Here is a 19742-nt window from a genome sequence, read left to right as displayed (position 1 = left end):
AGGCGCCTCACCCACCTCAGGGTGTCCAGGGGTGCTGAGTGCCGCGAGGACACAGGACACCCCTGTGCGTGCGATTAACTTTATGCAGGAAAGGGGGCTTTCTGATTGGGGTTCTCACCCAGACCCCAGCCTGCCCGAGCCCTGCCTCCGATTCCCCAGTCCCTGGGTCACCCGAAATCAGGACTAGTTTGTTTCCATTTTACGTTCACACAGTGGTTTGGTTTCTTGTTTTGGCTTTAAGCTGGTGTAAGCACGTGAGTCTGTAAGCACGTGAGCTGGTTAAGCACTGAGCTTCCATAGCGGAACACCATCCCCACTTTAAAAAAAATGCTGAGCCAAAAGCTCAGAGGACCCCAAGGCTACCCCATGGTGGTTACTGGTGCTGTTTTACAGGTGAGGAAAATGGAGCTTCAACAGGGCTTATGGAGCAAGTGCCCGGGCTGGGACTTGAACCCATGTCTGGCTCTCTTACGTTTCATCTGAGGGCTGAGGAGATATTCACGTGGCGCGCACACACGCAGGGGCACACACGCACACGTTTTACTTGCCCACGTGGCCTGGGTCCCTACTTCTGCACACCCAGCTGGGCACAGGCATGTTGGGGTGGTGCTCTGTGACAGTTGGTATGAGAGGCGACAGCCAGCGCAGGCGGCCGGCTGTCCAGCCCTGTTATCCCCTCCCAGCAGCCCTGGGCACCTGGTGCCTCCTTCCTGGGGCCCCGGGGACTGAATGAAGCATTAGCCGTGGCCCTGGCACTGGGCAGTGGGCTCTTGGGTAGACCCAGCCTTGGCCAAAGTGGGAGGCTTTCTCCAGCCGCCCCTCTTCCTGTCTTGACCTCAGTCCCCCGCCAGGCCCTCCTGTTGGCCACCTTTGTCCCCAGAGGAGTCGGGGACAGGGAGCGGCATGTTCCCATTCCTCAAGCACTCGTGTGGCTCACTTGGTGTGGGACGGCAAGGCTGGGGGCTGCTGGGTCCCATCCCATTCTGGGTTCTGTCACTTTCCAGCAGCCATAGTCTCGGGGCCTGTTTCCCCATCTGTGAAAGGGGCGTGGTGTCAGTGCCCACCTCGGGGGTGCGTTGTGCGGACGGCACCAGTTGACACACGTGAAGTGGTTACAACAGGGCCAGGTGTGTTGTGAGCGCTCAGGAGGCAGCGCTCATCATTTTCCAGGCTTTGACCCAAGGCCTCCCAACCCCTGATCCATTGTCTTCTGCTTCCCGGCTGCCCCCCACCCCCCACTGCACTGCCACCGCCAACGTCTTTGCAGAGGAACCTCTAGGAGGTCATAAGGGTTGAGTAGTACACAGCCAAGGGGGTCCCATTCCCTGAGCACAGTGTGAGTAGTGGAATCGTGCAGTGCACAGCCAGCTCGACCTCACATGGCGGGCCTGATGGTGCAGGATTTCCAAACCCCCACAGCCAGAGTGGATTCATCCCCAGGTGTTCTTCTCGGGTCCCACTCCTCTCACCCTGGCATGAGACTCTTCTTGGGGAGCCCTCATGCCACAGGACCAGGGAGGGGCCTAGGTGGCAGTGCTGTGGACCGGTGTTGCACCCCGTGTCTGAGGCTGAGGAGGTAGTGTACTCTGACCGAGCCATTGGCCTCCTGTCTCCCCAGATGGCCATCGTGTTCAACCAGGAGGGCCTGAGCGCCATCCAGCCACCCTGCGTGGTCCAGAATTTCATCAACCACAACGCCGTCCTGTACAAGGTGTTTGTGGTCGGCGAGTCCTACACCGTGGTCCAGAGGCCCTCGCTGAAGAACTTCTCTGCGGGCACGTCAGGTAACTGAGCCTCCTGCCGTCTCTGGATGCCCTGAGCTCAGGGGCACGGCTGGGACCTGGCACCCACTGCCTGTCTTCAGCACTGACCCTGGTCATCCTGTGTTATTTCTGGAGGGAGGAGAGGTGATCAGAAGGTTGGAGGAGTTGTGTCCAGTAGGTAAAGAAGTCTCGGGGCATGAGTGAGAGACTCCTGTCCCGCCAGGTCATTGTAGGGGCTCGGTCTGTCTCAGCTACCATAAACTCCAGGAAGAATCTGAAAGCCTTCTGCACCCAGGCCGCTTCCCAGGGTCCCATGCAATTGTGAGGCTCACAGGAAGATGCTGGGATGGATGATGGTCCCTTCAGGGAAGCCAGAGAAGGATGCGGAGGGAGGGGCTGCTCCTATTTTGAAGACCAGAGTTCTGGCTGCTTTATCGTGTCTCCTTTTTCTAGCTGGGAAACACTGAGTTACCTGCTGCTTCTGCAGCTGCTTAGGAGTTAGTGCACAGGGCACAGGACTTCACAGCTGTGGGACCCCGGGCAGGGCACGAGTGGGCACAGTCACCCCGCCGGGCCCCCCACAGGGGTGAGGAACGAACACATTGGTGAGCATGTTTTGGAGCAGCGGATGGTGGTCCTAAGTGTCCCTCAGGTATCACACAGTGGTGGCATTGCAGGGTGCTGCCAGCATCGGGGCGTCCGAGGGGGTCCTCTCGGGACGCTGAGGGGCTCCACGTGGTCAGCTTTTCTTCAGCCACTCACCGGCTCCAGGTGACCCTTGGTCGTTTCAAAAACTGACACTAAGATAAGGATTTTCTGGTATTGGGGCTACTTAAAAGACTGTTCTAGTGGTTCTGGAGGCACCGCTAAGGCAAGTTCCAGAAGCCTTTGGAACAGTGGCAGCATCAGTGGAATAAGCACGGTTTTCCAAGAGGACCCCCCGGAACACATCGGGGTGCCCTGGCGTGGTTTGCTCTCGCCCCCTGTGTGCTTCTCTCTGGATGGGAAACCCACCATCACCAGATGAAATGCCCGGGCTATGTTGTCTCCCTCTGAGTAAACAGATGTGTCTTCCTAAAATCCCTCTGCCGGGACTGCCTGTCACCCTCTGCTCCTCGTGGCTTCAAGCCACTCCTGTTGAATGAAGTCCAGCTGTTCCTGTCCTCTCTCAGCCGTCCTTCCCGTTAACACAACTCAGAGAGCAGACCCTTTGGAAATGTGTGTCTCCTTGCACTGCTCTTATGAGTGCTGGCAGCTCTCCCAGCCAGGCGGGGCTTTCAGGGCATCCCCATCCTCACTCTGGTCCCTGCCCCACCCACTGGGCTGATGGAATGATCTGGGGGTGGGGGACCGATGTCAGGAGGGGTCTTTTTGTATGTGACTGTGTGCTGGCAAGAGGCACTCTTATCAGTTGTGGACAGGATGAGGCTGATAGCTTTTTAATCCTCTTTATAAGGTTTCCTGATTTTTAAAACTATGTTCTTTAAATCGACGGAAAATGTATTAAGGGAAGAGTAGGTATACCTTATTTAGTCTTCTTCCTTTTTTCTTATTTTACCAAAAATCACTCCATCTGTAAAAGAAATTTACCACCTGGTGTCCTTCCTTTCCACACAAAGTGTTCCCCCTTTTCCCCCTTTTTCTCCTGGTTGCAAAGCACTGGACCAGCCTCCGTCTGGAAACCACTATTGACAGGGCGTGGGCTCTGTTCTGTGTCTAAGGACAAGGGCTCGGCATCTGTATCTTCTCATGGCCGTTTCCAGCTTGTCAGTTTACCATAAAATGCAGACCGGGGCCGAGTAAGTCAGTGGAGAAACAGAGCTAGCAGAGGAATGTTTATGATGCTCAGGCAAGCTGAGGGATATTCAGTGTGTCCATCCCTCCATCCGCAAAGCTGATTCCATGTCCACTGTCTTCAGGGCATCACTCCAACAAGCTGGCGTGGGCTTTGTTCTTTTCACACACGTGTTCTCTTTCAGGATGAGAAGCACAGTGTGACAGTGGCCCTTTAAGCTGGACCAGTTGAGCAACAGGCTTTGGGGCTCTGGCTTCTTTCCAGCACCCTCCCAGCTTTCTGGTTCCCATTGCTCTGTGGCAGGCCCCGGCCTCCTCTGTCCATGCAGGGAGGTGGGGGCTCCTCGGGGGGGATTCTTTTGACCTGTGGTGGGTGATGAGGACACCAGCTTTCCTGCTGTGTTCTTTTGATTCTCAGATGTACTTCTGGTTTTCACCTGTTAGTGTCTGTGAGGTCGGGTGTGTCTCACGGCCACAGGCGTCTTGCAGTTGCCTCGGCTGGAACTGAGGTCGCATTCTTACGGAGAGGGTTGAGGTTGGCCTGTGTTCTCTGCCTATGGTTCATGGTCTCGGGGAGACTGCTCCCCTCTCTCCTAGGTTCAGAGTTGCAATGGGCATCTTCCTCTGCTCCCCTTTCTGTGCAGCGGGTTTATTTCTGTTTCTTCTCCTCTGCGGGCACAGAGCCTTTGTTACACTCTGCATGTGGGACTTTTTTCCCTTAGGGGTGTGTACATAAAGGAGTGACACCACTTACCACATAGAGCAGGGGTCAGCAGGTTTGGTCTGCAGAAGCCCAGAGTGAGTATTTCCAGCTCCATCATAATTGTATGATGCTGCCCTTGCTGCCTGAGAGCTGCTGTAGACAACGTGTACACCAGTGGGCGTGGCTGCGTGCCAGTAAACCTTTATTTGCAAATGCAGGCGGCGGGCCAGATTTGGTGATCTCACATCGAGAGGCTGTCAGGTGTAACAAAGGCCACGTTTCCTTGAACCTGCCACGTGCCCAGCCCTGTGCCAGGGGCTGGGATCCGGTAGAGAACTAGATGATGAGCCAGGTGTCCTGCCCACGTGTGCTCACATTCCAGCGGGGGAGACTGCACAGTGGGGAAGAAGTAATGAAAGGATGAATTGCGGCACAGATGAGGGGCCCCAGAGGAAACAGTGGGTCCTGGGGCACCTCTGGGTGAGGGGAGCCACTCGGGCAGGGCAGCCAGGGTGGGCCCGTCTGCAGAGCTGATGCTTGTGTGGCGTCTGGGAGGAGACCCGGGCCACGGACTGCAGCGTCAGGACATGCCCCCGCCCCCGAGGAGAGACGCGAAGGTTAAGCAAATGAAGCTGAAGAAGGTGTGGCCACAGTTCACAGCTGCAACGCAGCGTCCCTGGAATATTTGGGGGCTAAACTTGTCACTTAGTCTTCTTCTTTTGAACCTCTTTTTCTCATCTGTAAATTGGGGACAAGAACACCCATGTACGTCCTACCGCCTCCCCTCTCCTGTGGGTGTTCTTGGTGGTTCTTCACTGGGCTCCATGTGTCTCGAGAGTGGTCTGGAAACAGAGAAGGGATGGGCCCTCCAGTCCAGGGTGCGCCTGTGATGAAGGTGCAGGGGCCCGCCAGGTTTATCCTGAGGGTACTGAGTATCTGGAAGCTGCCCACGGAGCTGGCGCCAAGGGGACACTCTGACCCTTTCTGACCTGTCTCGGCTTCCACAGTCTCCTGGGTCACCAAATGGCCGGAGGCTGCTCCCACTCCGTCCCGCCCCTGCTCAGGCCACACGTGGGCAGGATCTGAGCAAAGGGCAGCTTTCCTCGCCCTGCGGAACAGTCCTCTGGTCAGAGCTGCCAGGTCAGCGTTAGCCAGGAGGAGAAACCAGTCCCCTTTGAAATGGTCCACATTTTTGATCTTGCCACAAGAAGCTGTTGGGTGACATAGTCTGTCCGGTTCAATGGGCACTGGGTACACCCAGTTCCTTCCTGTCCTGGTATAGCTAAGCAACCATGTGTTCCCTGTGGCTCCTGCAGGCTTCTCAGCCTCCCTGAACTTGGCTGTGTCCACCTGCTCTGGGTGGCCTTTCTCTCCCCAGGCCTACTTTTTGTCACCCTGGCCATTGCCCTTGGGTCCCACAGGGTGGGTGGGAGGCACCCTGAGCTCAGTGGGACTGGGCCAGGCTGGGCTACAGGCTGAGAAGGTGGGCAGCGCCTGCAGAGAGGCCGGAACACCCATCCCAGCTGCTTGAGCCCTGCTCTGGCTTCTGGCCCATGGGGCTTGCCACCCCCGAAGGCTCACTCTTCTTGGCTGTCGGCGCCCAGGAGTAGAGGTTGGTGGGGCTGCTTGGCACAAGTCCTGCAGGGTGTTTATTTTCCCCAGGCTCCTTCCCAGGACCGTCTCTCGTGCCCCCTGTCTGGACTGGCTCTGGTCGGAGCAGTAGGAGGACTGTCGGGCACACCGGGGCGGCAGGGGGCCTGCGTGCCCCGCTAGCGGGAAAGACGCCAGGTACATCTCAGCGCCTGCCTGCTTGGCCTCCGCCCGAATCACTTCCTCATGCATGATTGTTGCGGCGCTGTAATCCTGGAGCTGGTGGGGGGGTGTTGGTAGCCGGAGCAGGTGCCCCCTCAGTCTGGCCCCTGGCACATGGTGGTGCTCAGCCAGGGCCCTTCCTGTCCTGTGCATAGGGGCCTGGGTCCCAGGGATCAGCGGTGTGTCCTGGGGGCGGGAGGCACAACGCCCCACTCGGAAAGACTAAAGCAGAGGCTGCTGGGGCCACGTGGGAGCTCATGGCCCGTGCCATTCTTGGGGTTGAAGGGGAGAATCATAGTGTAATGATGGCCTTTACCAGATCTCAGCCCCAAGGCTCATGGTTTTGTGATTCGTGCATCTGTGTGCCCACACGTGCAAGTGCTGGAGGACATGTTTCTGACCAACTGACCTGCCTTTACCTTCTGGGGGGTGAATGAACAAACCAACTGCTCATCGCGCTCGATAATCTTGGGATGGGTCTGCCTCTCCGGGTATCCCCATGGGACTGAGGGGGCCCAGGGGGCAGTGGGAGCAGGGAGGGAGGGGGTGGAAAGACGTGGAGGGTGTTTCAGGGGGCTGCGCCAGTTTCCAAAGCCAAACAGATTACTCTGTATGCTTGCATGGATCCTACAGAAGCCCACTTTCTGATTTCCTATTTTTTCCCTAAATAGTTAGGAAACAGCAGAACCCTTTGTATTTTAAACACTCACGTGCCAAGTGGCAGCCTAGCGTTTCTCGAGGGTCCTTGGGCAGAACCAGGAGGGGCTGGGAATGCTGGGTTACTCTGGGCCTTTGATATTCGCACAGGCGGCATTTTGCACTTAGCCCCCTTTCTGGTGCCACGTCCCTAAGATGCTCTAGACACGCTTTGGGGAGCGGGCCTCAGGCATTGGGGAAAACCAGGTATGGTACTGCAGGACAGGAGCAGAGGCGGATGTAAGCTCATCAAGCCATTCATTTTTATACGGGAAGAAAAAGTGAAACAGGAGCCCTGACTGGCCGTGTGTCCCTGATGGTGTCGTGTCTCCGTGGGGTGGGGGTGGTGGCCCAGGTGGCTGCCGCTGGAAGCTGAGCCCAAAGGCCACTGTGGCCTGTGGCTGGGGTGGTGCTGTCCCCTGGTGTCGGGTGGAAGAATCGCCACCCCTGCCTCGAGCATCTAACTCTGGCTCCTTCCTGTCTTTGCTGTTTCAGACCGCGAGTCCATCTTCTTCAACAGCCACAACGTGTCGAAGCCAGAGTCGTCATCAGTTCTGACCGCGGTACGTCCCTGCCGCCGAGCCCTGGGTGTGGGGTGCTGTTGGCTCTCCGGCCGGGCAGGGTGGCAGGACCTTTCCCCCAGGCCAGGGACCCAGGGCGGTTCCAGAGACCCCTCGTCCTTGCTTGCTTTGCGCCTTCGTGCCGACGGCCATCACAGCCACGGCCGCACGCCGCTAGGCTGCTCCAGGTGGACGATTTTCTAACTCCCCTCCCACGTGAGAAAATCCCCCCAATCGTGAAGAATTTGAAGACCTGCTTTCTAATCTGCCTTTTTCCTGATTTAAAAAGAAAGGGGGTAGGAGACAGCACCACCTCAGTTTTCCTTTTTCTTTCCTTGTCCATGTGAGTCCAGGATGCATTTGTTAAGAGCCTGCTGTGTCGTTCTGGGGCTGCTGGGGTGGTTCAGTGAATGGGCTGTGTGTCAGGCTCCATCCTTGATGCCCTGCGGCCCGAAACAGCCTTGCAGGGGGTGGACAGACGTCCCCGCTTGCCTGAGGGGGAGGGCTGTGCACGGCCAGATTCACAGGGCTCCTCACTCAGGGTTAGAGGTGAGATCTGACCCCAGATTACTCTGATGCCCGAGCTGGGTCTTCCAGGAATTTAGGATTTCTTACCTCCCCTGCAGTTGCTGAGCAGTTAGAAATCAGCACTGCCTCCGTGTTCTGACAGCCAGTGGTCTCTGCCGCCACCACCCCTGAAATGAGCCAGGTCTCCTGCTGCTCTACGTCCCAGCCCTCCTGGCCGTCCCCTCCACAGCAGACCCTCCCCTCTGGGCCTCACCCCGCCCCCCCCCCCATTCCACATTAGGGCCTGGGCTTGCCCCTGTCCTCCTGTCCCCCGACCCAGGCCACCTGTCCTTTTCTTGTTTGTTTCTGGTTCCTTTGAGGGGCCAGCTGTGTGCTGAGGGTTTGACAGCACACAGGCGTGGGAGGGACCTGGAGGGAACCCAGCGTCCCTCAAGATGTTGATAGACGTTCCCCAGGAACAAGTTCTATGGTCAAAGACGCTTGGAAAACAACCAGATTCTCAACAGAACCCCTCGGCGCCTGGCTGTGCACCTTATAAGATGTAAATAGGTGTTCTGTGCAAGAAAACGTTCTGGTCTCATAAAAGCTGCAGAAACAGGCTGGCCCAGCTCCACAGGGCATCTTCCCTGTGAGGCTCTCAGACCTTATTCGGCCAGGGACTCTTGGAGGGGGGTTGGCATTTTGTGGACTTGCCGAGAGGCTGTCCCTGCCCTTCCCCTGACACACTGCAGCTCTCGTCACCACTGGGCTGTTAACTGGTACCAAAGGCTCACTGTGAGGGCCAGAAGCAAAGTTCCCTTCCTGGCTAATCACCCACCTGCCACTCAGCCTGTGTCTCCATCTGCCACGTGGAGACGCTGCGGGGCCCTGTCTCCATCTCTAGGCCCCGCCGTCCTCTCTCCCTTCCCCTCAGCTCGTGACTGCTGTGCAGGGATCCCCCAGGGCTGGCAACGTGGAAAAGAGAAAAGGGAAATGCAGTCCGCCGTCCCCTTCCCACTCGTGATGTCAGGCTGGCCTGCACAGACAAGTCCATTCCCAGGTCCGGGCATCCAGACGAACAGCTTAGCATCCTCCTGCCTGCTGGGGTCCCTCCAGTCCCCATCTCGGCCTCGTGCCAGTCCAGGGAGCCCTGCCCAGGCCTTGAAGCCCTGCCTCCTTCCCCGGATGGATGCTCCCCAGGGTGGGCACAGCTCCCACACCCAGCTGGCAGGCCCCCCAGACACGGGTACAGGGTATTACTTAAGAACATGCCACTGACGAGACTGCCTGGGGTCAGACCCAAGCCGTGCAGCCTTCTAGCTGTGTGGCCTTGGGCTAGTCGCGTTGCCTCTCTGCGCCTCGGTTTCCCCATCTCGCCATGTAGAGTGGTCGTGGGATTCAGGGAGTCCCTAGATGAAAAGCCCCTGCAGCAGTGCTGGGTGTGCTTAGTCATTGTCAGCTGTGACTGGTGACTGGGGACCCTGGGGGTCCACCTGATCACCTCTCGCCGCCTCCATCGCCTCCTTGTTTCAGACAATCAAAGCGCTTCAGGAGGATTTCTGAGATTCCTTAGCTGAGCTGAGGAAGTGCTTTTATAAACAGTGGGTTGCCAGGCTTTGTAACAAAGCAGCAGCCGTCGGTCCCCTTGCGGCCAGGCCTGCACCACGGGCCTTACGGGTGGGCCTCGTGGGTCCTCGCCACAGTCCCGCAGCAGGGGCAGGGGGGTTTTATCACCCCCATTTACAGGGGCGAGAAAACAAGACCCAGCGGGGCCTGTTAGGCTCAGGGCACGCAGCGGGGGCTGGGTGGCACCCGGTGTCCACCTGGGTATCCGACTGGGTGAGGGTCCCGGGCCGCAGGACCAGCGGCCAGGCTGCTGGCCCCTCACTGGTAAGAGTGACCAGAAGGTGGGCGTCTGCGCGGGCTCAGGCCGGTGCCTGTCACAGCCAGGCTGACACTGCCCCTGGGGAAGTGTCTCCTCCGGGTGAGGTGCCGAGGCAGCGTGGTCGTGGGCGGGAGGGGCCCTGCCTGCTGCGCAGAGCCGGTGGGCGCGGCTTTTACAGGCGAGCACGACGGTGCCCAGTTGTGGGTCCCCTGCTCTGCACGTAGCCGGAAGCTCCCCATCGGCCATGCAGGCTGGGTGTGGGGGTGAGGGCTGTGTGTCCTGAGTGCCCAGGGCTCTGTCCCCAGCCTCACTTCTTTTTTTAAGTCCAGGTGAAATTCACATAATATGCAATTCGTTCTTTTGATGTGAACAATTCAGTGGCATTAAGTACAATCGCAGTGTTGTGCAGCCGCCACCCCTGTCTAGTCCCGGAGCATTTTCATCACCCGGAAGAGAATCCCGTGCCCTCTCAGCGTCACTCCTCACCCGCCCTCCTCCCAGCCCCCGGCAACCACTAATCTGCTTTTCGTCTCTATGGATTACCTGTTCTGGACCTTTCCTTTTAGTGGACTCATGCCGTACGTGACCTGTTGTGTCCGGCTCTTCTCACCTAGCCTGAGAGTGTCAGGGTTCACCCAGGTTGTAGCACCGTGTGCCGGAACAGGGTTCCATCGTGTGGGAACCCACTTTGTTCATCCAGTCATCCGTTGACGGACTTCTGGGTTGTTGCTGCCTTTTGCCTGTTGTGAGTCATGCAGCTATGAACATTGGCACACAAGTTACACACCTGGCGTGGAATTGCTGGGTCACATGGTAATTCTACATTTAACTTTTGGACCAGCTCCTCTTTTGTTTCTGACGGATCAGCCCCTGTGCTTCCCCTTTGGCCCCGAGCCCACAATCTGTAGGACTCTGATCTACTGAACTCCACGTGTGAGCCCTACTCTGGCTGAGTTAGGGGTGACACGCTGCCCTCCGTGCCCTGAAGCGCAAGTGCAGCAGCCCCTCCAGCCAGGCACGTGCTGTCGCCGTCACACCAGTGACCCTGTGATCCCTCCCAGCAGCCTGGCGTGGAGGCCTCATTGGCCCTGTTTTGCAGATGAGCCAACTGAAGCACAGAGAGGCCAAGTATCTTCCCTAAGGCCACGGAGCTGGGAAGCCAGGGTCTGGGTGCAAATCCAGCTCCGCCTGACGTCCGTCCTGCCCAGGGCGATGTTCTGCTTCCTTGGAGGCCCTGGCCAGGGGCCGGGCTTGAGCCCATGGAGACTTGTGTGCCTGTCCCAGGGCAGCTGTGATTAGAGCAGAAAATGAGTGGTGTCAGGGGGAGTCCAGGGGACGGCCCCAGAAACCCCGTGGAAGCTTCGCTAAAAGCTGAACTCGGACCCAGGAGTTGGGCAGGAGCAGCAGGGTAGGCTCTTTGGGGAGGCCCAGTAAGCACAGGGAGAGTTAGTGTGGAAACACCCTAGTTAGCCGCTCGTCCGTCCGGAAGGGGAGAATGGTGAGCCCCACTCGGGAGCCCTCTGACTACCCTTCCCCCCAAGTACCAGCCAATAAATAAAGGCTGGTCCACAGAACCCACCACCTCCCAGCCTTGAGGCTCTGGTGGGGGGTCAGTGCGGTGATGCCGACATACATCCCCCCGCTGCCCACCTCTGCCCGCCTCTGCGCTGACTGTCCCAGCCGCTGCCAGCTCTCTCCTGTGGGTTGTTGCCTCTGCACCTTTGCTCCCACTGTGCCCTCGCCTGGCTCCCTCACCCCACCCCCTCCTATCCTCCCCATCTTCAAGGTCCAGCTCATAAGCTTCCTGAACCACAGTCTTCCTGGGTTCACAACAGACTCTCCATCGCCTTCCTCCCCACTGAGAGGCTTGGCTTTTACAGACTAGAATGCCTGGGTCCACATCCAGCCCTGAGCTGTGGGGCCTTGGGCCGGCGCTGACCTTCCCTGACCTTCAGCTCCCCTGAGTATAAATGCTGACAGTGGTGCTCGCCTCCCTGGTGGTCATGAGGACGAGAGGTCACGTGCGCCGTGCCTGCCCTAGCACCTGCCCGGCCCGCGGCAGGACCTGGAAATGGCCATCCTGGTGCTGACTCTGGTGGGGCTGTCCTGCCTCTTGCCCGGGGGTGAGGCCCGGCCTCACGGCACCTCACGGTGGGGGGGGGGGGTCTGTGTGTATGGCGTGGCGCCTCTGCACCCGAGGCCTGACTCCCGTGCGTCCGTGTCTGTGTGCCGGCAGCTGGACAAGATCGAGGGCGTGTTCGAGCGGCCGAGCGACGAGGTCATCCGGGAGCTGTCCCGGGCCCTGCGGCAGGCGCTGGGCGTGTCGCTCTTCGGGATCGACATCATCATCAACAACCGGACCGGGCAGCACGCCGTCATCGACATCAACGCCTTCCCAGGTGAGCGGGGCCAGGCGCTGCCTCTGCAGGGCTGCGGACAGGCGGCCTTGGGCGGGGCCGCGAGAGTTGGGCTGACCAGCTCCGTCCCTCGCTGTCTGGGCCCCGGGGTCAGAGCAGCCCGCACGAAGCCTCAGCCACCCCCCCACCCCGGCCAGTGGGCTTGCAGGGCACGTAGTGGGCCTGCAGCTAAACACCTGCCTCTCCTGACCCGGTGCCACCATCAGTAGACTTTCTTGGCCAAATCTCAGCTGACCTCTTGGGCCCGTGTAGATTTAAAGAGCTGAAAGGACGCTGGAGGGAATGCAAACCCCATTTTACACAGAGGGAGGGAGGGAGAAATTGTCCCGGGTCACACGGTAGGGTGGTGGCAAGGCCTTGCTCCTTCCCCCCGCCCTGAGCCACCACGCTGGGGACACGCTCAGATCCAGCCAGTTTCCCGCAGCTGGGGCATCTGCTCCCTGCCGACTGCTGCAGCTCTGAGGCCGGAAGCACTGCCGGGCCCTCTGGGCCTGCTGGCACCACCAGGCTCTGCCCCTCACCCCTCAGATCCCCAGTCACCCAGGGGCTCAGCAAGAGACATCACCTAAAGAGCCCTCAGTGGGACCGTTGGCCACAGCAGGGTGGACCTAGGCTGAGCTACTTCACAGAGACACGTGCTGAGGCCAAGCGACTCGCCGTCCTCCCAGCAGGTCAGGGACAGAGAGATGCTTCGCTGCCCTGGCCTGGAGCAGCCTGGGCGCTTACCCTCAGCGGGCGTCTCTGTCTCAAGGCCTTGGCTCTTGCCTTTGTTCAATACCTGCCCTGGAGGTAGGGCCTGCGTCACTGCTCGGGATATGAAGACAGGGAGCGATTCCCACCCTCCGGGAGGCTGGCATCTCCCGTGGGAACCCTGCTTGCAGGAGGGGGCTGCTCAGCGGCCGTTGGCAGGAAGCAGGAAGGCCCCGTGCTTGGGGAACTTGATGTGTGCTCCCTGCGCTGAGAGCGCGCAGGTCAGGCCTGGCCAGCACCGTGAGTCACCGCCAGGGAGTCGCAGGCTCAGAGGAGGCCCCTCTCCCTCCGTCATGCAGTTTGTCAAAGGCCCACTGCGTGTCCCAGCTGCTGCAGACACCGGGGGCGGCACGAACACGGCAGCCAGGGCCCTGCCCTTGGCAGATGGGGGTGCCCAGGGGCCCCTCTGTGAAGCGGGCATGGGACTGAGAGGGAGTCACCCCTAAAGGGTCCCAGGCAGGGCCTGTGGAGGGGCCTGTGGCCCAAGGCCTCGTGTGCAGCAGGGAGGTCGGAGGTCAGAGGTCAGAGGGGAGCCCGCCGTGTGGCCGTTCACTCTGAGCGGGATGGGGCGGCCCTCTGAGGTCTGTGTTCGTGAATGGAGATGGAGGCCCTTTGGGACAATGGCCTATTTTTCTGTAGTCACCCTAGGTGCAGCCTGGATGGAAAGGTGTGTTTTCAATGAGCACGGGTGACGGAGCAAGAGAGCACAAGGGAACCGAGGCTGTGTCAGGGGAGCAATTATAATAAATCAGAGGATCTAAAGCAGGGAGGACATGGAGGGGACGACAGCGAAGAGGTGGCCGCGTCAGCAGTTGGGGGGACAGGGCGGGGCAGTGCGGGCTGTTGGGGTGGAGATTCTAGAAGGAGCGGGGAGAGAGGAACTCGGCAGCTGAGCTGTGGGTTTGTGCGGGGTCCTGAGTCGGCCCTGCCCAGCCAGCACCTGTGTGACTGGTGCTGGGCCTCCTGAGGGCGTCCCAGGTGTTCAGAGGAGGGACTGTCACTGGGAGCCAGCAGGGCAGGAGTTTTCTTCCAGGGAAGCCAAGAGGGAGTCCCCCGGCGGGCCAGGCCTGAGTGATGGAGTTGAGCCCCGCGGAGACTGTGTGAGGGCGCGCGGTGCTGAGTTAGGCCCCGGGGAGCACGTGGCAGCCGGGGCCCCGGAGGAGACGGTGTCCAGGAGATGGCCACCTGGGGCCCTGTTCTCTCCCTGCTTGATTTGCGAGCCTGGATCTAGAGTGCTCGGGGTGCTGGGCCCCCTCACCCCGTGCCCCGGGCCGTGGGTGCCTGGTAGCACCCCCACCAGGCAGTCCGTGCGCTGGGCTCAGGGTGGTGGTGACAGCAGTGGCCGCCTGGGGTGCCCAGCCTGCCTGAGGACCTTTACCCCCAGGACCTCATTTCATCCTCACCAGCACAAGCACGCCAAGGACCGTCAGGATCGCCATTTCCTGCTGGGCACGTGGAGCCAGGGGGCTGGGTGACATGTCCAAGGTCATGTGGCCACCAAGGAGTGGGGCTGGACCTGGGGCCTAGGTCCCTGACCTGAGGATTCCTGCTTCTCAGCTTGAGTCACGGGTTCAGATCCTGGCTGCCCGCGCCGTCTGATGCGACGAGCCTCCTGACGGGGCCGCCTCAGCGTTCGCTTGTGCACAGTGGGAGCAGTGCTCCCCTCCTTCACGCCTCCGTCCACCCTCCCCAGGCTGCGGCGAGCTATGGGCCGGGCCTCGTCTGGAGATGGCAGAGCTGTTGCTGAGGGAACAGCTTATGTTCCCCGATGGCCTATCAGCGGATCTCAGCTCTCCTCCCCCGCTTGCATCTCTACCCTGGAAACCCAGCGGCACGTCTGTGGATGGCCCGGGACTGCCCTGCCCTTCACCCTCAGCTCCAGGTCCAAGGAATTGCCCAGTCCTAGGGCAGGGCACCCGCTACCATGTGGATTCAAGGCACAGGTGGCACCAGAGGGCCTGGTTCAGATCCCAGTGCTGCCACTTAGAGCTTCATGTCCTCATCTGTAAAATGGGGACATCGCCTTGCAAGGATGCCACAGGCAAGGACCGTGAAGCTTGTAGCCGGGGCAGCGCTTGGTGAGCCTGGAGGAGCACCAGCCATGGACATGGTCCCCATACTCACCCTCACAGTGAACACGTGTCCACCTGCTGATGGCTCTTTTGGTGTCTGGGGCTGGTTACTTAACTCTGTGCCTCCGTTTCCTCATCTGTAAAATGGGGACAGAGGGTTGCGGTGATTAAGGAAGTGGTTTGAGCAGGGGGGTTGTGCATGCCAGCTATCTTATGCATTTTTATGTTTACTCTGGGCACCTCTGCTTGCTCCTCTGGGCCTCAGGCTCCCTCAGAACCACAGCGTTGTTCACTGAACACATTAGAGCGTGGACAGTGAGGCAGCCCCACTCGCCTGGTCCCTGGGCAGCCTTTTCTGTACAAGATAACGCACCTGCCCGTGTCCCAACCTTCATTCCCCTGCAGCGTGTGCCGACAGCTGTGAACACCATCCTGGAGGACGTGTGAGGGGTCAGTACCTCTCAGCACCAGGCCCAGCGTCAGCGATGGGGTCACAGCTGAGGGTGGGCGCAGCTGGGGCCCCTCCCAACCTGGGTGCACTGTCCCTTTTTGGGGGACCTGCTTCCTGTCCCGATCATTGTTCTTGCAGGTGTTTTCCCTGTCCTCATCCCTGCAAACTGTTTCAGGCAGGCGGCCTGGGGGGGGTTGCTGGTGCAGGGGGCACCCACCCCATGTTGAATATCTTTCAAAGCAGTTTTTGGAAGTCAGCAAATCCTCCTTCTAGACCCAAGACTTGCTCGATGGGTGGCTCCGAGGACTGTTCGCTGACATTCTAAATTGCGTCTGTGATGGAAAATGCAGGCCCCAGGCGGGCACTGGAAGTTTCTGTTCAGGAGCCCTGGGCCCGCTTGTTGGGGGGAGCAGGGTCAGCGTGGCGGCCTTGTTGGGGGTGCCCAGTCTCTAGTCCTTGGCTTTGCTCAGAGCACGCAGCGCGGGGTGAGGGGTGGGCGTGGCGCCTTGAAGGTATTGATACTCTGGAGGGGGAAGGGGGGCGGCAGGTGAGAGGGAAACGGTTTCAGTTCCAGGAGCAGCTGCTGTGGGTCAGGCCTCACCCACGTCCCAGCCCCTCCCAGTCCTGCCCACCGGGGCCCCCACCCTCAGTCTACACACCGGGAAGCTGGGGCCAGGCCATGTGGAGGCGCGGGGTGATTCAGAGCTGGAGGAGTGGGCCTTCGGTCCTGCCACCTCTGGCCTGGACAGGGCACAGGGCGCTTTCTCATCAGCTCCGTTTCTACAGCTTCTCCCACTCCAGGGGCAGCTGAATTCAAGGACCGGCCCCTTGGGGCCGCAGACCCCGGACTGGGAGTCCAGGCCGTGGGTGCTCGACCAGCCCCCCTTGGGTCCCGGGCGCACCCTCCTGGCTAAGCGCGCAGCGGGCTAAGCGTGTCGTCTGTCTCTCCCACCCCAGGCTACGAGGGCGTGAGCGAGTTCTTCACGGACCTGCTGAACCACATCGCCAGCGTGCTGCAGGCGCAGAGCGTGGCCACGGGGGACGCGCCCCCGCTGAAGCACCACAGGCTCCTGGCGGAGCAGGCGGGCGGCCTGGCGGCCGAGCGGACGTGCAGCACCAGCCCCGGCTGCTGCAGCAGCGTGATGGGCCCGGAGCCGCCCTGGACGGCCGAGGCCGACGCGGGCGGCGCCGCCAAGCTGCCTCACCAGAGACTCGGCTGCACCGCCGCCGTGTCGCCCAGCTTCCAGCAGCATTGCGTGGCCTCGCTGGCCACCAAGGCCTCCTCCCAGTAGCCACGGAGCCCGGGACCCAGAGGGGCAGCGCGGGCTGCGGAGCACATCCGCTGGGCGAGCGGCTCCCGACGGGGACGCTACGACTAAGAATTCCCAACCGTCTGATTCTTCTTCTTCTTTTTTTTTTTTTTTTTTTTAATTTTTAACCTGATTTTCTGATGTGATCGAAATGAGGGGTGGGGGTGGGGATGGAAAAGAACCCCAAGTGGTCCAGCCTCGCGGAGAAGGGACAATCCCACCTGATTCCTGCTGTGCAGATCTCTTCACTGAGTTTACACACGCTGTGTTTTCAACACTAGGTCTGAATGTGAGGTGGGGCGTGCGTGTGTGTGCGTGTGTGTGGTTGCCGTGCGTGTGTGAGTGCCCGAGCACGTCCGCGTCTGTTCGTCTCCATGGCTGCTGTGGACCAGGCCTCGGGGACCCGGGAGCAGGCCGTCCCTGGTCAGGGTGGCGGCGGCTGAACAGAGCGAGTGAACAGTTCCCCGTGTCTTCCCTCCAAGCCCCCACGCCCGGGCCCGGCCCCGTTTCCTTCACTGCTGGCCTCAAGCCTCGTCAGGTGTGCAGCTGCCCCTCCAAAAGCACGCGCCAGAGCAGGCGAGAGGCCCCAGCTGCCGTTTCCTTCCACGCAGGGAGCCTGGCCTGTGGTCCACCGGCTGCCCGCTGCCGAAAGCGAAGGAGGCTTCCCTGGGAAGGCCACAGCCTTGGGTTGGCTGCCTCTCTCCATGTCCAGCTCCCTGGAGTCCACTAGCCCATCAACACATGTCCCATGCGGCCCTGCAAAGGGGCCTCCCTCCCCGACCGCGCGCCCCGGACCCGGCAGGAGGCGCCTGATGGGAGCCTCTGGGCTGATCCTGCCTGTGCCGAGGATTTGTGCTGTGACCTCTGGGCAGAGTTGCTGGGCAGTCACGACCAACGATCTCAAGGGCAAGCCTGACACCCTAGGCCCTGCGGTGCCGCCTGTTTCTCCGTCAAGTCAGCCCAGATGAGCCTCCCCTTGGCATCAAGGCGACTTGGGGCCCTCTTCCCAGGCAGGAGGAGGCTGCCCATTTTCTCCATATCTGCCCAGAAGGCCCAGTCCACCCCTCCTGTGTTCACTGCCAGCCCCAAGCACTAAGCCAGCCAGGTGCGAGGGGGCTGCAGCCCCAGGGGTGAGGAAACACGTTACCCGCTTCTCCCATTAGAGTCACCGCAGCGCCTGATGGCAGCAGACAGACCACAGGCTGTTCAGTCCTTTCCTGTGGTCCAGGCGGGCCGGCAGCCCCGTTTGTGGAGAAGGGGACCGGTGAGGAGCTTTGTCAGTCCTCGGACAGTGTGACCACCTGGCGGGATGCATAGACCCCTAGCACGCTCTCGTGTCTTCAAACATCAGTCATTCAGAAGAAGAGGAACAGGCCTCTGGGCCATCCTGCGTGGTCCAGGGAGGATGGACGGAGAGAGGCTGTTGAGCTGGACGCTCGGAGACACCTTTAGGCCTGGTCAGCAGGGACGTGGGGGTCGCTTACCTTTGGGAAAGGAAGGGCTGGGGTGGGGGGCGGCCACCGTCAGAACTGCCCGGCTTTCCTAGAAACCAAGGGTCTGCCGACCACCGTGTTTACACGACTTGAGTGTTGAACCCTGGTTATAATGTCTGTACGTCGCCTTTCCTAGCCTAACCCCGAGCCCTGGGGAAGCAGGAAAGCGTGACCGGCCTCTTGCACTGCTTTGTCTCCAAAATAAACTACTGAAATCAAACTGCATTTCGTGCGTGTTTATAAAATGTTGCTAAAAGTTAATGTCCTCTTCCCGTCTTTCAATAAAACAGCTTTACTTCTTTGAATAAAATTCCAGTCGCTGTCCACGTTAAGATAGGTCAGGAGTGCAGTGTGATCCAGCGCCAGGTGGGGCCCCTGGCTATGTCCTGTCCTGTTTCATTGATGCCTCCCCTCGGGGTCTCGCATGTTAGCGTCCAGGGCCCAGCTATCAAGTAACTTTTCCAGTTTGACGTGGTGCTTTCCACCAGCCCCGATGCGGGTGGCCAGCTGGATGACTGCTTTTCCCGGGAGTGGAGACCGAGGGTTGGGGTTTGGCTTCATAAAGGCCCAGGAGCTGCATGGCGTTGGGGAAGGGACTGGCCGCGCTCGAGGGCACGTGCAGCGTCCAGTAGACAGCAGCCGTCTCTGCAGGGGTGGAGGGAGCTGTGTCAGGGCACAGAGACGAAGAGGGGGGTTGTGGGCAGCAGTGAGGCACCACCGAGCAACCCCTATCAGCCTTTGCGGCCTCTTCTTCCCCGAGCTTGGTGCTGCTCCTCCGATCACTCTCAGAACCTCCAAGGGCCTGTGGGAAGGGCCTGCTGTGATGTGCACGTGTGGCACCTGGAGCCGGTCCTGCTGGCATCCCTGGGGGAAGCTGAGACTCTCCCAACTTCTGTCTGCCGGCTGGTAGGCCTGTTGGGGTCTGTGGGCCTGCGGCATCTGTCTGGGTGGTGGCCATTGGCCAGGGCTGCTGAAGGCGCTCCTTGACCCGAAGAGGTCCAAGAGCAGGTGGCAGGACCACATTTTGCCTGAGCGCTTGGGTAGGTTCAGAGGGTCCCTTGCAAGGTCTCTGCCCTGGGCTGCCTGGAGCAGAGGCCATGGGCCAATTTCTGCTTGCAGGTTATATCATGATGTGGTTCCATAAGCCCTAAGCCCCAGCTGAGTGTAGGCAATGGGTGTCTGTCCTCTCCAAGAGAGCCTGGTGGGGCTCGCTGTTGGCAGCATGGAGGTGCCTGGGTTTGCAGCGCGGGTTGGGTCTGGCTGGGCCAGAGGTCCCCCAGCATCACCTGCAGGAGACAGACACAGCTGGAGTCCCTGGGGAGTTACAGGGGGGCTTTGTCTAAGTTAATCCCATCAATGAGGGAGAAAACAACCTTGAGAAAGGATTCCTCTCTACCCAGAGGACTGCCAAGTGCTCTCTATGGAAGGCTGAAGGACCCTGGCAGGAAGCTGTAGTTTTCAACCAACTGGGAAGGACAGCTGTTGTCTGCCAGGCGGCTCCTCTAAGATGAAGGGGGACCGCGAGCCCT

The 19742-nt window shown here is 60.0% G+C and overlaps 1 protein-coding gene across 1 annotated transcript in view; it reads left to right on the top strand.

Annotated features, from left to right (window-relative positions):
- ITPK1 (inositol-tetrakisphosphate 1-kinase) overlaps positions 1 to 18432 on the top strand; it is a 159352-nt gene extending 140920 nt beyond the window's left edge. Inside the window, exons 8-11 of the mRNA XM_057732469.1 lie at positions 1619 to 1784; positions 7264 to 7331; positions 11957 to 12119; positions 16368 to 18432. Coding sequence (XP_057588452.1) covers positions 1619 to 1784; positions 7264 to 7331; positions 11957 to 12119; positions 16368 to 16702 — 732 coding nt within the window. The 3' untranslated portion in view covers positions 16703 to 18432. The remainder of the gene's footprint in view (positions 1 to 1618; positions 1785 to 7263; positions 7332 to 11956; positions 12120 to 16367) is intronic.
- Positions 18433 to 19742: the final 1310 nt, after the last annotated feature.

Source organism: Hippopotamus amphibius, chromosome 4, assembly GCF_030028045.1.
Source record: "Hippopotamus amphibius kiboko isolate mHipAmp2 chromosome 4, mHipAmp2.hap2, whole genome shotgun sequence".
Lineage (NCBI taxonomy): Eukaryota > Metazoa > Chordata > Mammalia > Artiodactyla > Hippopotamidae > Hippopotamus > Hippopotamus amphibius.
Note: the sequence above shows the minus strand (reverse complement) of the source record. Positions and strands in the feature narration are given on the sequence as shown.